This window comes from Podarcis tiliguerta, assembly GCF_965153285.1.
Source record: "Podarcis tiliguerta genome assembly, chromosome: 9".
NCBI lineage: Eukaryota > Metazoa > Chordata > Lepidosauria > Squamata > Lacertidae > Podarcis > Podarcis tiliguerta.
This window is the reverse complement of record NC_139542.1, coordinates 55,229,770-55,246,137: the sequence shown is the minus strand read 5'-3', so window position 1 is coordinate 55,246,137 and position 16,368 is coordinate 55,229,770. Positions and strand designations below refer to the sequence as shown.

The following is a 16,368-nucleotide window of genomic DNA, read 5'->3' as shown; positions in this document are numbered from 1 at the left end:
GTTAGTCATGGTTCTCCATTGAAGTAAATGGGATTTCAGTCACGACTAATTTGTCTCACTGAACTCTTTCCTAATTGGAGCCTATGAACTCTCTCTTAACTGGAGCAAGTTTGTGAAGTATTACTCTTACTACATTAAAAAGAAGTATGGGGAAGATCCCACCCAATTAAGAATTTTAAGTTCTATTTATTTCAATGGGAAATACTTAAGCACATGCTTAACCATCTCCTACTGAAATCAGAAGAATTTAGTGACATTTAATTTGGCTGGATTATGCTCGGAGTTTTGATCAGTAGCCAACATATATGAAAAGATAAAAAGAACACCCTCTCTATATATTATATAAATATTTCTAGCTACTTTAGATATTTTTCTTCAGGCAAGAAAGCTATCTTTAATTATATGTGAAGAAATAATGTTCTCATGTTGGGTTTTCTGTAGTGACATGTCAGATGACACAGAGTGAAGCTTACAACGTGCATGTTTGTATACTATGTCATCCTTCTGAAAAGTACCAAAATTATTCAGCTGACATTCTGATCCATAAGTATACTCAGAAATAAGTACTATCAATTTGAACTAAAATTCCAAACACGTGTGCTTTAGAAAAGTAGTGCTGGGGCTCCAAACTTGCCAGCAATATTGCATGAAGGTTTGTGCTGAAATCCTGGACACAGTTATGTTTTGAGAGGCTGAAGAGGATGGAGTGTGGTAGACAGAGAACTGAAACAAAAAACCAGGTATTTCCAAGACAAGTCCAGTACTCAGCTCATAGATCCTTCATGAGATAACAACAAGAGGTGTGTGGGGTGGGTGGGTGGGAGTCCATGTTTGCTGCTATCACAGCTGCCAGTCCTGATCATCTTTGAGTAGTTAACGAAGGGGTCTTTCTCTATACAAAACGATTTTGTGCTTGTGGTTTGGTTGGTTTCTAAAAAATGTTTCTTGTTAGATTCAGGTGAAGGTATTGGCATGGTGCTGCACTGCAGCATCTCTTTCTTCCTCCTGTCCTATGGTTCAAAATGCAGAGGACATGCAGTAGGAAAACCACGCCATTAAAGATTTGGTTTCTTTTTTCTTTTTTCCAAGGACCATCGTAGCTGTCATTTGAAAGCACTATAAATCACACCTCAGTCTTCCCCTGATGTGAATGGATGTGGCTTATACCTATAAATGCAGCATCCTTAAACGTTATAGTGACAAGATTGGGTAGCGTATCTAGAAAGGTGAGAAACACATACTATAAACAAGGAAGTGAAATAATTCACAGTAGGCAGAAGGATCAGGGCAGAAGGAAAGATTTTCCATCCCACACTTTGCCTGTACTCACATTCCTTGCATGTCTCTGTGTTTGCTGTTGGGTCCCTTTGGGAGCTGTCTCCATGGAGATAGTTCTCAGCAGCTGCTGCAACAGGAATATTTCAAGGTGGGGAATCCCTCACTTTAGCTGGGTTACTTCAGCAGCAGGTGTGTATCACCTCCATGGAGACAGCTGTCAGTTGGAGATACTGATGGATGACATTACTGTAAAATCCACCTTATTCTAGGATTTCCTGACTTGAGTAGGATTGCTCAGGTGACGGTGAAGATAGGTCTCACTGGAGATTGTCCTGCGAGTCCATGGAGGCAGCTCTTAGAAGCACACAGCACCAGGTGTTGACATCTACTTAAGCCTGATTTCCTGGTGACTATGGTTGCTGGATGGGCAACAGGTTCCTGTGACACCAGCGAGACTGATGGAATGAACTACAGGACACATTACAGTGGTGCAATCTGAACTTGCCAGTAAAAACTAACCTCTGTTGGGAAGTAGGGGCTCACCAGAACCCAAGAGCTGCTTGGTCATACAATCTATTTAGCATAATATTCTGTTTTCTTGTAGCGGTTCTGTCAGATTCCATAGCAAAATTCAGAAGTAGACACAGTGAAGCAGTTCAAGGTGACTTGTGATTATGCTGCTGTTTGTACCCAAGACCATTTACATTAAATATACAGGGTGATTCATAATGAAATACAGTTTCCAGCTGCTCTAAGACAGTAACAGGCGACAACACGGATCACAACTGCAAACCTTGAGATAGATGTACTCATAAAGTTTGTGTTCTGCTACTGAGGGAAGTGACGTAGGTGATAGCACGGGTGTCATGTGATTAGTCAGGCAAAATAGCTGTGTGTACAGTGGAGAAGGCGTTTTGTATTCTTGAATTGAGCAAAACAGAATCTGTAACTGTTGTGCGACGGCATTTTCGATTGCGATTCAGAAAAAAACCTCCATGCAGAAAATGTATCTATGACTGGTATAAAAAAAATTGAAACTACGGGCTGTTTGTGCAAACTTAGAAGTCCTGGATGAATGTGTGTATCGGCAGAAGTCGTTGACAGTGTTTGCACCGCCATTCAACGAAGCTTGGGAAAATCAACGTGTGGGGTGAGTTGTGTTTGGGCAGGAATGGATTACCGGTTCGATGTGTGTCATAGAATCATAGAGTTGGAAGAGACCACAAGGGCCATCAAGTCCAACCCCCTGCCAAGCAGGAAACACCATCAGAGCACTCCTGACATATGGTTGTCAAGCCTCTGCTTAAAGACCTCCAAAGAAGGAGACTCCACCACACTCCTTGGCAGCAAATTCCACTGTCGAACAGCTCTTACTGTCAGGAAGTTCTTCCTAATGTTTAGGCGGAATCTTCTTTCTTGTAGTGTCGTGTGACAAAGGGCGCACACACAGAACATCTGTGACTGTTTATAAAAAAACTTTAAACATTCCCCTACAATTCTGTTACAGGTAACATAAGATATATTACATTCTTCGTTTTTTATAGTGCATTGAAACTGTACACTTTATTATGAATCACCCTGTAGTGTAGTATATATGTAGGCAGCAGAATGCAGAAATGGTTGGGAAGCCACGTCCAAATTGTTGTGTCCATTCCACACCTAATAAATGGTTTTTCCTGTCTCAGCATATGAATGATGCCTCTGAGGATTGAGCACTAAGAGCACTTCCCTTTGTACCCAACTCTATGATATCAGTCAACGTGGAAGGAGGGAGACTTTAGAGGATCTGATATTCGCCCCCACATATTAAATGCCTTGACAGTCTGCTACATGCATCCGCTTATCCCTTGAACCAAAGGCCATTAGGGAACTGCTCATCATCCTTTTGTAGTTGAGGGACGCATAACCCCCTCCCTCTGTAGACAACATAACTCTTCCTCAGGACACCCTCCGTCAGGAAAAGCACAACTGCTACTATCTGCCAAGAACATTCATTGTCAAAGCACTCATACATCTTTTGGGTAATGCAAAAGTGGCAAATGAAGGTGTAAGCACTTTCCACAAAACCATCTTGAGCTCTCTTCTTCTCTTTCAAATCTTTCAGGTGCTGCAGCAGAGGTGGCAGAACAAAGATTCTTCTTTTAGGGGGTGAGGGGAAGATATTGAATGAATCTCAAAAGTGGAGAATCTTGTGAACCTAGGAGTGACAGGATCTTTCCATTTCAACTTGGGGCTGAGTAAGCGGCTGGACAAAAGAAAAACTTCTCAGGCCTGTGCCTAGAAGTCATGGACCAATGGAGGAAATTGTGAGACAAATACTCATTGCCATAATCCTCATCATGGGATTCTCAGGCAAATGTATTGTGTGAACAGTGAAACAAGGAAAACGGTATCCAAGTCTGGGGTACCATTCCTAAAATGTATTTGCTTGAAAAGCCCAATCCAGGAATAATTCTGTGAGAGGAAATGTATGTGTGTGCATATACTGTAAAAATACTAGCTAACTAGCTTGATACTTGATGTTATCTGCTGTATTCAATACCAAGGATGTTAGTATTTTTACATTATACATGCTTCATCTGCATAAAAGATTATACTAAAGCCATTAGCTGTGACATTTTCACTTCAACCAGTCATGAGGCACATGCAGTGCATGCGAAATACATACACCAGGCCATGCACCAGAGAAGTAACTCACAATATGAAAGAAAAGGGGGGGGGGGGCAGAAGCAAGTTCCTGTATTTTTTCTTGTAACTTAATCAAACTTGTCAGGCAGAATGGTTCCTCCTTCTTCCCTGCATGCTGCTGCTAAAGGGTTCCCAACCCATCCAGAACCAATTTCAGGGAATGTACAAGGGAGGAAAGGGAAAATCCCTGTTGCAAAAGCCCTTGCACAGGGCTTCCATTAGTTGAATCCTGCCCCTAGTACTAAAATCCTATCAAAATAACCTCATCTACTCTAAATGGTACGGTGAGCTCAACAAAAACAGGAAAATCTATTATCTAGTGTGAGGATTAAAGCTTGCATTTGGGGAACAGTCAGAGAGTCTGATCTACCAGGGATTGGAAAAATGAAGAACCTATTGAGGTAGTGATCCCTCGTGCTTCTACTTTGCCTATATGCTATATAAAAAAATGGCCAAGTATTTCTTCAGTCTAAAACTGACTCAGCTTACAAATGAAAGATCCTGCCCACCCCTCTAAAAGTTCTGCAGCAGTGAAATAACAAATAACTGTTACACCTTCTACCAGCTTCCTCCACCAACCACTTCATTGATCCTCCTTCCAGATCAGCTATAGAGTAAAACTGGAGTCCTCTTGGTGAGGGTGCCAGTAAAAAGTCACAGCTGCATCCTCTCCTGTTACCTAAGGCTTCCACCCAGGCAACCTTAAAACAGTTTCTTATCAACACTGAACATTTTGGTTTTAACACTGTGCATCATTTCTTGCAGTGAATGCTGATTTCACATAGATTTAATACTTCAGACGTATAATACATTTGGAGTACATACAGCATTAGTAGAACTGTGGTATCCATAAAGCTGGAGATGCTGATATAGTAAAGAAGAGTGAAATGAAGTGTTGCATTTCAAAATGAAGCCAGGATAAAAAGAAAAGATAACAGTAGGTTAGGGCATAACAACTTCCATTGTACTTGTTATGAAATACAGTTTTACTTAAAGATAAGTCTTTGTTTAAAATTAAACAAGTTCAACAATATTTTTAAAATTAAAATGTTCTTAAGATTTTTAAAAAGCAGGTCATCAAAACAAACTATTGTCGCCACTATTGTTCATCAACAATGAACGACTGAACAGAGTTCCACCCCCAACAGAATTCCAACAGAAACCAGGATTCCAACAGGGCAGAAGCATTGCTGTAGTAAGCCCAGTTTTCTGTAGGAACCACTTTCTGGCTGGTTCTGCAGCTGCTCTAGAAATAACAAACCAGAACAAGGGAATACATCATTTTTGCCTCCTCTTCAAGCACATAATCCGCCCCCCTCCACTTATGAATTGCTGCCGATGAAGTATCTTGAAGCAATTTCACAATAAAATGAAAACCATATATGAAACAATTACATATATAATAACAATTTCAAATAAATTCACAGACTGATGGGGATTTTAAAAAACTCTACTTGTTAAAAGTCTTCAACAGGTGCCGAAAAGAAAATAACAGTGGCACTTGTCTGAAATGTAATGGAACGGAGTTCCAAAGATAGGTACCGCTACACTAAAGGCCTGCTTCTGACATGATGTGGAATGGACCTCCTGATAAGATGGTATCTGCAGGTTGTCCTTTTCTGCAGGGTACAGTGATCAGTTGGGTGTGTAAGGGATGAGATGATAAGTATCCTGGTCACAAGCTGTATAGAGCTTTTCAAGGTACCAGCACCTTGAAAACAGCTCCGTAGCTAATTGCCAATCTGTACAATTCTTTCAGCAGCAGGTGATAGCCTACCCTGAGAGCAGCAGAGCAGCCACATTTTGCAGTAGCCACATTTTGAGCCTCAAGGGCAGGCCACATAAAGTGCATTGTAGAGATCCAATCTACAGGTTACCAGCATACCTTTGTACAGCTTTCCGGGTCATGTGGCCAGCATGACTAAATCGCTATTGGTGCACAGAGGACCGTGATAAGTGCCAGAGCACACAGAAACGCTATTTACCTTCCTGCTGCAGAGGTACCTATTTGTTTATTTGCACTGGCATGCTGTCGAACTGCTGGATTGGCAGAAGCTGGGACAGAGCAACAGGAGCTCACCCTGTCACATGGATTCGAACCACTGACCTTCCAATCGGCAAGCCCAAGAGGCTCAGTGGTTTAGACCACAGCACCACCCACATCCCTATAGCATATAAACAACAGCTGTGAGGCTATCCTGGTCCAGAAACAGCTGCAGCTGTCTTACCAGCTGAAGCTGGAAAAAGGCACTCCTAGCTACTGGGGTCTCCTGGGCCTCTAGTGACAAAGATGGATCCAGGAGCACCCCCAGACTATGAACCTGCTCCTTCAGGGAAAGTAGGGCCCCATTCAAAGAAGGAAACTGACCAATTACCCAGACTCAAGAGCTGCTTGCCACAGCACCTATGCTTTGCCAGGATTCAGGGTCGGTTGGTCCACCATCAGCCCACTCCCAGGCCCAGGGCTTGAACAGCCTCTCCTGATACAGATGTTACAGAGAAATACAGCTGGGTATCATCAGTGTACTGTTGAAACCTTGCCCCCAATCTCCTAATGGCTCCATATAGATGTTGAATATCATTGTGGACAAGCACAACTGACAGGTGTCTAAAATATATTCTCAATGCTATTCTCCGAAACTGACCTTGGAGATTGGCCCAGAACCACTGTAAAACAGTGTTCACAATGCCCATCTCACAAAGTCAGTTCAAGAGGATACTATGGTTAATGGTATCAAATCTCCTGAGAGATCAAATAATGATTACAGGGTTGACCTCCTCCTTTCCTTCTGTCGATAAAAGTCATCCATCAGGGCAATCAAGGTTAATTCAGTCCCACAACTGGCTCTGCAAATGGATTGGAATGGGTTAAGGCAATCTGTCTCATTCAAAGGGTACTTGTAATTGTTGTACTACAACCTCCTCAATCGCCTTCTCCAAATAGGGCAGTAGTAATCACAATCCAGTCTAGGCCTTTTCAGGGGTGGGCATATGAGATAAGAAGGTCTACCACAGCCTCTGGGCTGTGCAAGATCCCTCCCCTCCCATGTGAATGACTCTGACCCAGTGATGTAGTGTGTGTTTTTACTTTTCCCTCACTAATCTGAAGGTTTTGGTCAAGGGATGCAGAGTGCCACCCACATCCTAGGAGATGTGTACTCAGATGCAGAGAAAGTAGGAACAGTAAGACTTGCTAGATCAGAATCCTCTGCACCCAGCAGTCTCTGATCCAGAGACTGGTGTGTTTTTTCTCTTCCCCTTGCTGGATCTGAGTGTAGCAAGCCTGAACGATTTTCATTAAACATTCAAAGGTTGGGGTGGAATGGAATTAAAATAATTCTGATCACTGCCACAGCTAGCAGAGTGGAACCCAGTGGTTCTGCCCATTCTTATGAATGACTTTACATTTCTTTGATTAGGATACCAGTACTCCTGCCTCTCTCTAAATGTCTCCCTTTCAGTTAAAGTTTCAGAGAATGCAGCTATATGTTCATCATAATAGAAAATATGTACTTGTGATTATTACTGTAAACTTAACATTTTCTGTGCAGTATTTGAGATAACAGAGCTACAATAATCATGCGAAGAAAACCAGAAAGTCCACAGGTTTCTTTCATCAATACTTACCAGCATAGCACGTTTCTCTTCATCTCCTCTTCTTTCTTTCTTTTCATTTTTCTTTCTGAATATGTCTTGCAGCTACAAAAAAATCCAATTGTATTCCCTATAGTTGTTCCTCAGTCTTAGGATATTTACAGACATAAAGCCACCACACAATGCCTCAAGGCACTATCTAACAAAAGTTATATGCAGTGAGGCTTATCTGCAACTAACTTTTGTTGGATTGTACCCTTAATATTTAAACTTATTTTTAACAAACACAATGGAGTTTTTAATACACATTTTCTCCTCCTGAGTCCCACCATCACCTCTAGGTAGAAGCAAGTGCAATGCTGTGACGTATGTGCCAATTGACACAAACTTATCCCACTCTCGCTCTGTGCTATCTGTGCAATTGTAAATGTAGGAAAGACACCATAAAAACCAATGGAGAGATATTGAGCAACAGATAAAATTTAAGTACTCAGAAACAGAGCTGAAAGTTCTGCAGTGGATTTTGTTATCAGCAGGCAACTAGACTAACATGATCTATAGTTCCTTACATATTGGACTGATAGGCACCTATCTCCAATAATAAAGCTACTTGAATGTGCCCACCACAGCACGGTTCACCAGTCCAATCCAATCCAATCCAATCCAATCCAAGCCTCAATTGCAAATTGGGACTCCATGAAGAGATAATGAGCCATAGAGCCAATTCAAATGCTCAGAAAAAGAATATTGCTCCCCCTGGAATTTTACAACTTTAGAATGCAGGATGAAGTTTCATGTTTGATTGTTCCCTTCATCAAAAATTTCCCACATATAGAAAGCTATTACCTTAGGGAGAAGGATTCTTGCCTAGCCTTCTTCCTGGCATATTAGTTTTCCAAGCACAGAGAATGTGGGAAGCCTTCAAACATGCAAAACCCCATCTGCATTCTGAAGGAGCACAGTCCCAGGAGGCTATACAATATATTCTTTTTGAACATTTGAAATACCTCAGATTGGCGTAAACTAAAAAGTAAGGTCAATCCATCATGAAATGGTAAGGAGAGTGTTGGTAATTGAAAAAGCAGAAAGATCTTTTTTAAAACCTCCAATTCATGCTTTGATTTCCTCTACACCAGATACGGGGAGGAAGATCTTGTTGCACTCATCAATAAGGCTCATTTGATCTTCTGGAAATGAACCTTTTGTGCAGAAGAAGTGCTACAGGATACCAAAGAGTACGACAGTGAACATGAATTAATCTGAGAGCACTTTTCATAGGAACATTGTCTGAAACAAAATAATGGGATTGACTGTTGAAAGCAGAAAGGACAAAACAACATCTCTTGTATCAAGGGAACAAAATCCCTCTGTTCTCTGACCTCAAACCTATGACATAAGCAAACAGGATTTTTTAAATAAAAAAAAGTCTGTAAAGCGTTTGATGACTTAGTTTGGATAATTTTTGGCGTGGTGTTGTATACAGGAAAAACTGGGTTTTATAAGCTCTTCCTTGTCACGTTTCATGTTCTTTATGCAATGGGACCTAATAAAGGGCAGCACCATTGCCTTAATTAGACTGGTTTTATTTACATGAGAACTCACTTAAGAGTCTGCTTGTCCTTTCAGTAACTCTTAGTATTACAGATGAATGTTAAAATAGCAGCCTGACGGCATATTAAACATTCAGCTTTTCTTTAGAATAGATGTTAAGGATTTTTGCCCATTCATACTTTAATATATTTTTTTTTAAGTAAAGTCTTTTCTAACACAGATGGTAGTGTGGTTCTTGTTCTGAAAGGTTGGTCACAATCCACAAGGATAATACCATAGAACAGGTGTAGGGAATCTGTAGTCCGCCATGTTGCTGAACTACAACCTCCCACCAGCCTCAGCAAGCATGGGCAATGGACAGGATGAGAGTTCTAACAACATCTGGAGGGTCAAAGATTACCCAAATCTGCCATGGAGATTTTTTAAAAAAGTTTTTATTTGTTGTCATCATATTGCTACCACATAACCAACTCATGAAACAACAGCAGTGTCATTTCTCCCTTACTGACTGATATTAAAATACTCTTGCATGTAATGATCAAACAACCCCTTCTTTCCATCTCCAAACTGCCACATCTCCAAACTGTTACCATGGATTGTAGCTTAACTAGGTGGTACCCACCATGTAGTTATCCAATCAGTGAAAAACAGGAGAAATTTCTCATTTTCATTTCTCTCTTTCTACCTTCTTGCTTGTTTTTCAGTCTCATAGAGTCTTTTTACCCATATTTCCCAACTCTCTCCCCACTCCGCCACACACTTCACCTCCTCTGTGAAGCATGTGCTGTTTGCTTTATCACCACAACCACAAGAGTGCACCATGCACATGGTTGCTAGGTGACCACCCACATGGTTCCTTAGTGCCACCTTTTCATAGTGGGGCCACATACTGTAGCTGGAGTATCCAACTGGGAAAAGTCACAGTGAGTAACTGGGAAATAAGTTGTTGTAGAGTGTACATGCTTTGAGGGTGGGATACAAAGGCCTCTTCAGACAATCTAGTTGCTGATTCTTAAATCAGAGGGATTTCCCCCCGATTTACAATTTCAGAACTTTTACTTAAAAGTTTTTTGCTACAACATACATAAATACAACAAACACACACTTAAGAAGCTGGTAAAAGGGCAATGTATAATATACGTACCACCAAAAACTCTTTTTTGTCCACCATCTCATTTCCATCTGTATCAAACATGTTGAAAGCTATTCTAAAACCAGCATGTGGCTCTGCCAAAGGAAAAAAAGAGGGGAAAGGTGTAACAGAGTAAAGCAATTTAAAAGGATACACCTGGGGTGATGGGCTGCAGAGAGGGTTCAGTTCACCTCACTTCTGCTGTTAAAATCAGACATATACCCACCCACCCCTACAGGACTAAGACAATTTTGTGTTTAAACATACATAATGTTTGGTCTCTACTTTGACCCATAGCTGTGGGCCAGTTCCAGGCAGCATGGCAACAAGGCCATGTACAGTGGTACCTCGGGTTAAGTACTTAATTTGTTCCGGAGGTCCATTCTTAACCTGAAACTGTTCTTAACCTGAAGCACCACTTTAGCTAATGGGGCCTCCTGCTGCCGCCGCGCCACTGGAGCAGTATTTCTGTTCTCATACTGAATCAAAGTTCTTAACCCAAGGTACTATTTCTGGGTTAGCAGAGTCTGTAACCCGAAGTGTATGTTACCTGGAGCATATGTAACCCAAGGTACCACTGTAATCTGAAACCAACACCCCATCCCAACCACTTGAAAAGTATTGAGAGTCTTCACACACATGTAAGCTATGTCACTTTGTAGATTTGCCACTGCAGATCACTTAAATGAAGTTCTTGGACCACTTGTGGTCTATGGATCACATTCTGGAAACCCTTGCTCAAATCATAAAGACCACGTACCAACTTGGTGTTTTTTATCAGTTCTTGCAGCACTATTTCATGACAGGACCCTGGGCTGTTGTGCAGAGGAGGTGGAATCTTAGGTCTTCACATAATTCCTAGGAACCTCCATGGTAACAGGCAATTTTGGAAAGCAGTTCACTAATGAGTTTTTGACAGCGGCACCCCATTCATTTAGATAGGGGGTGTATTGCATCAGTTTGAAGAGTGGGAATCTTTCAAACAAAAAATCCCACACATGTATTCTAAGGTGAAATGGGATAATCACATGGAAGATTGCATCACATATGTACTGGAACCAGCCCTTCAACTGGGATTGAAAGGAAGTCGTTGAAACTTATTTTGGTATTGCCTCCTGCCAATAGAAGATCCTGTTTCACTTCCGCTGTGGTAACCGATTGAAATAGTAACAGACTTATTTATCAGAAGAATGAATATGGAAAAGAACATGTTCAGTACTGCTTCCAGGACAGTGATTTAAGTTGTCTTTTGTACTTTTGTATTGAATTATTCCAGTAATGTTTCATCATGGGCAGATAAGAACAAATTGCAAATTATGAGTTTTTCCCTTCCACAAAAATATTGACTTATTTTAATGAGCATCAAACGGCATGAAATGTACAAATATAGGATATAAATTTTACTTTGAACACTTACTTGTTAAGATACATAATAGAAACAGATATTCTGTGTAAGAAATCACACCTGAAAAGAGCAAGGCAACAAATCACTTAAATTATTCCTCCAGTCATAGATTAATAGCCACAGAGTAAATAATGGGGGTTTGCCCATATCATAGTCTCTTTCTATGGCAACTCTACAAACACACTGGAACTCCTTCATCTGCAAGAAGCCTCTCTTGGCTAATGAGTTATGCTAGATATATAACCATTTATTTAAGAACATAAGAAGAGCTCTAAACTCAAAATGGGTTACATTGATTTGACTTTTGCCCAATCACATTTTTCTTCTTTATTAATGCCTCTGTCATAACTAATTTTAACACCTTATTACAAATACCTTTTATATAAATTACTCGGAAAGAAAGCAACATGCTTGCCCAGATTCAAGTGTATTGAAACTTAACATACATTTCAGCTTAAAAGAGCATGAACCACATGAACTTATTGCTTAACACTCCAAACCCTCAAAAGTGGATTGTAGAATCCAACAATTGTTAGAAAGTCTTTTTCTTTTACCTCGCATATGCTCACTGCCACAAAAATGAAGAAGTCAAAGTTGCACAACTAATCAAGCCTGCTCATTTAAGCCATCACACTTCTGGCATTTACCATAAATTTTTTCACTGAAAGTCTCAGTCACCTAACGATTATTGATCTTTCCACACCATGCTTATTCATCCTATTTATTCATTTCACCACAAACAATGTCGTTCACGCTCCTTAAGACAATTTGCCTCGAAAAGGCAGGGCTTCCCCTGGCTAGAGAGGCCTGCCAAAGTACCCAGAGTGTGCGCGCACACAAAGACCCCCTGACTTTAAAATGTTCTATTTAAGTCACTTTACTGGAGACCAATGAATGAAAAGCGGCTCTTGTGAAGTAGGTCAGGCAGACAAGAACACAGCTATCTAGGAAATCTTGAACACATTTCTGCTTTTTTTCAGTACTAGTATATTGCATCCTATAGACAGATAGTTCTGGATGACTGCTCTTGCTGTTCTGGGAGAGAGATTCTGGAAAGGCTGCAGGCAACAGAGAAAAATCCTGTGGGCAAATTACAGCTCAGTCTGCTGAAGGCAGTACTATTCGTTTAGGTACAAATTATTGTGGTGGCAATAGAATCAGCACAAAACAGTAATAGTTAGTGTGAGGGAAGATCCTAAAAAGGTAAAGGGCAATCTAAGGCTTAAGGTAAATACTGTTGTGAGTTTGTGGGTGCCAGATTCCCCTGTGTTATGCGTTTCTGGGTGCCAGACATGGAATTCAGCCCATGGTAAAATATAAGGCAGGCCAGTTTCCTGATGAGGAAATCACCTGGAGTGATAGGCCATTAGGAAAACAAAAGGAAGGTGATGAGCCATTAGGGATGTGAAAGAGAAGGGGCTCTGTGCCAGACAGCAAATGAGAGGGGCCCCTCTCTCAATTCAAGAATCAGTTGTAGCACAAAGTGGGAATTTGAGGGCAGAGTTTGCTATGATGTGACATAGAGGCTGTAAAACAACAGAAAAAGCCATGCCTGATTTCTGCTTGAATCAAAGGCTTCAGCTATGGGAGAAACAAGACCTATTTTGGGGTGTTGATGCTGTGACCCCCTCCATTGTAGGCTCAGGTTGCATATATGTGTAAATAAACCACGTATCCTAAAGAATCTGAAGATTCCGCTGTGCCTCATTTTCAAAGGAAACACAAAGCCTGGGTAAGCACATGGAACTCCTGGAATCTCACATTCTAGAAAACATATATTCCTCTGTACCTTTCTCTTGGAGGTTACGAAAGAGTTTTGACGACCCTTTCCAAACTGGTGGAGTTTCTACAAGTATTTGATTCAATTCCTGTAAAACAGTAATTAAAAGAAAGTCGACTATCTATGTGATAAAAAGGCTCAATAAGGCTGCTAACCTCTACAAACCTACCTGAAAGCAAGTAGCCTTGAACTCAATGGAACTTACTTCTTAGTAGATATATACCATATTACACTGCAGAGAGGAAAGGTTGTGGCAAGAACTGGATTAAATCCCATGGTACAAGATATTGGAAAGTCTAGGTTATAACAGCATGCAAACGTTTAATAAAGTAGAATGATGGAATGCAGATTACATATACAGTTGTACCTTGGTTCTCGAACGCCCCAGAACTCGTACGGTTTGGCTTCCGAACGATCAAAAACCGGAAGTGAGTGTTCCGGTTTTGAAACATTCTTTTGGAAGCCGAACGTCCGACGGGGCTTCTGCGGCTTCTGATTGGCTGCAGGAGCAGAAGTTGAACGTTTCAGAAGTCAAACGGACTTCCGGAACGGATTCTGTTCAACTTCCGAGGTACGACTGTAATAAAAATATGCATTCACATCATTCACATCAACAATATCAATGAAAATGAAAATGAGGGAGCAGCTTGCCTAAGGTCACCAATCTGAGTTACATCTGAGCTGGGAATTGAAAGAAGGGCCCCCAGCTTTTGACTCTTCATCACTACACCACACCAGTTCACCCAATACTGAATACTTTAATGTCAATCTCTTCACACCTATGAGCTATTTATACAAATCAAGCAAAGGGAAGTGCTTCAGACATTCCTCTCAAAATATAAAGTAACTGTAGATAGTAAACACACATACAACAATTACACACATTGAGGCAAATCCTAATTCTTTGTTGTGCAGAATTGAAGCTCACCTGTTTTGAAAGAGACTTCCATTTTCTTGTCCCTAAAATGAATACAGAAATAATTACTCACACAACATATTCAATAGCACAGGAACATAGGAGCTGTCCTATTGACAGAGCAGATGGCTGTTCCATCTAGTTCTGCATTGTCTACACTGACTGGCGTTGGCTCTCCAAGGTTTCAGGCAAGTTTTCTTCAGTCCTACCTGAAGACATCAGGGATAGAATCCAGGACTGCATTGGCTGCACAAATTATTACTGCAAAGCAAAATAGTGGTCATTTTTTAAAGCTGGTGCTAACTTGTGATGCTCCTGATGTTGCTGAACTACAACTCCAATCATCTCTGGTCATTGGTCATGCTGCGTGGGGCAGATGGCAGTTAAAGTCCAAAAGCAACATGGAGGCTCACAGGTTCCCCATCTCTACTAGAGAAGGTTTCTAAATCGCAGGCGATTTTATACCACCCGGCACTCATCCAGTTGCTATTATTTTTGTTTATATAAACCATGTTTAGACTGCTTTTTCAGCAACTCAAAACAACTAACAATTAATTTAGAAACACCAGTTGGATCAAAGCAACAATCAAGCAAATGAAACCAGGTTATTAAATAAGCACAAAAACATTAACTCATCCAGGTGACCTTAAGAACTGCCTTCTCCAATATGACCATCCCAAGACCTGAAAACCTATTTGGAAGCCCTTGTTTGCATCCTCATGCCTTCAATGGTGAGGTGGCAGGTGACATAATCACCCTTGCTGTTGTGATGCCTGACTGCATGACCCCAGACTGAGACCCCAAAGTCTGGCCGCAACTGCACCATTGGTAGCACTCCCCTTTGAAATGCCTTGACCAGGAAAGTTAGCCTGGAACTGTCTTGTCTTTTATTGCAATGTGTTGCTTTTATATTATGCTTACTTTATTATTATTATTATTAGTAGTAGTAGTAGTAGTAATTCATAAGTTTTGATTTTCAACAGGCTCTGAACAGCAGAACAGAAATCAACCAAATGTACAAAACAAAAAGCAACAAAATTCAAACCCCAATTGCTGAAAAGAGAGACATTTTACTTCCTATCCAGAATGCAAAAAAGAAAAAGTGGGTTTCCAAATATCCAAAAGCAAATGGTTTTAGGCTTCTAGATCTTAGGAATTATAACTACAAAGGCCCATACTGCCACTTTTCTCTTTCACTATGATGGAACACCAAGCAATGCTTGCTGACCTATGCTCAATTGGAGCATGAGCTAATATAGGGGAAAGCAGCCTTTCAGGTTTGTGGATCACAGGCCACATAAAGGCTTTAAAGGATTAAAATCAGCACTTTAAACTGAGCCCAGAAGCAGATAAGTTACCAGTCAATTCTTTAGTGTTAATAGTTTTTCTATACGAAAAGTAAAAAAGAGTTATTACTGTTTAAATGACTTTTGCGACCTTACTCTTCCTTCAAATTGCTTCTCAAAGTTCCACACAGCCTTTGACTTATCCCTTTAATCCTCATTCCCTTCTTTAATCATATTCCTCCCTCCCTACTCTTGTCTCTTCTCTCCTACTTTTGGCTGCTTTCCCTATTGCTTATTTTAGATTTCAAGAACCCTAGGGAGAGGGTTCTGACTAGTTTTTCCCATGCAAAATGCATCATACAAACAATAACATCAGCTTAAAAGTATTTTGCATAGTAAATTTTAGTGTGCCTAAAAGGGACCATGAAACCAATATTATTTCTATTTTTAATTTTTACCCTTGATTTCACAAAGTTCAATGGTTTAAAGTTTGAAAATATGAGTACCAATATACAATTGTAAATACTTGGGATACCTAAAGTGAGCCCACACAAAAGGGAAGCTATTAATCAAAAAGCTGGAAGACTGCATAAGAACATTCAGTGTAGCAAACATATTGGTGGTGGATGCAGAGGAAATTGATCAAAACATCAAACAAAGGCAGTTATAGAAGCAGCACACACAGAGAAATTTATGTATTTATTCACACATAACCTAGATTGAGTGCCCAGGTGGTGA

General features: G+C 40.6%; 1 protein-coding gene across 3 annotated transcripts in view; it reads right to left on the bottom strand.

Annotated features, from left to right (window-relative positions):
• Positions 1–16,368, bottom strand: part of MICU3 (mitochondrial calcium uptake family member 3) — a 41,650-nt gene that overhangs the window by 11,176 nt on the left and 14,106 nt on the right. For all 3 annotated transcript variants that reach the window (XM_083458353.1, XM_083458352.1, XM_083458354.1), the window contains exons 3-8: positions 14,357–14,388; positions 13,438–13,516; positions 11,661–11,708; positions 10,256–10,338; positions 7,594–7,665; positions 4,792–4,830 (exon numbers count right to left, since the gene is read on the bottom strand). In XM_083458353.1, the coding sequence (XP_083314479.1) occupies positions 4,792–4,830; positions 7,594–7,665; positions 10,256–10,338; positions 11,661–11,708; positions 13,438–13,516; positions 14,357–14,388 (353 nt within the window). The remainder of the gene's footprint in view (positions 1–4,791; positions 4,831–7,593; positions 7,666–10,255; positions 10,339–11,660; positions 11,709–13,437; positions 13,517–14,356; positions 14,389–16,368) is intronic.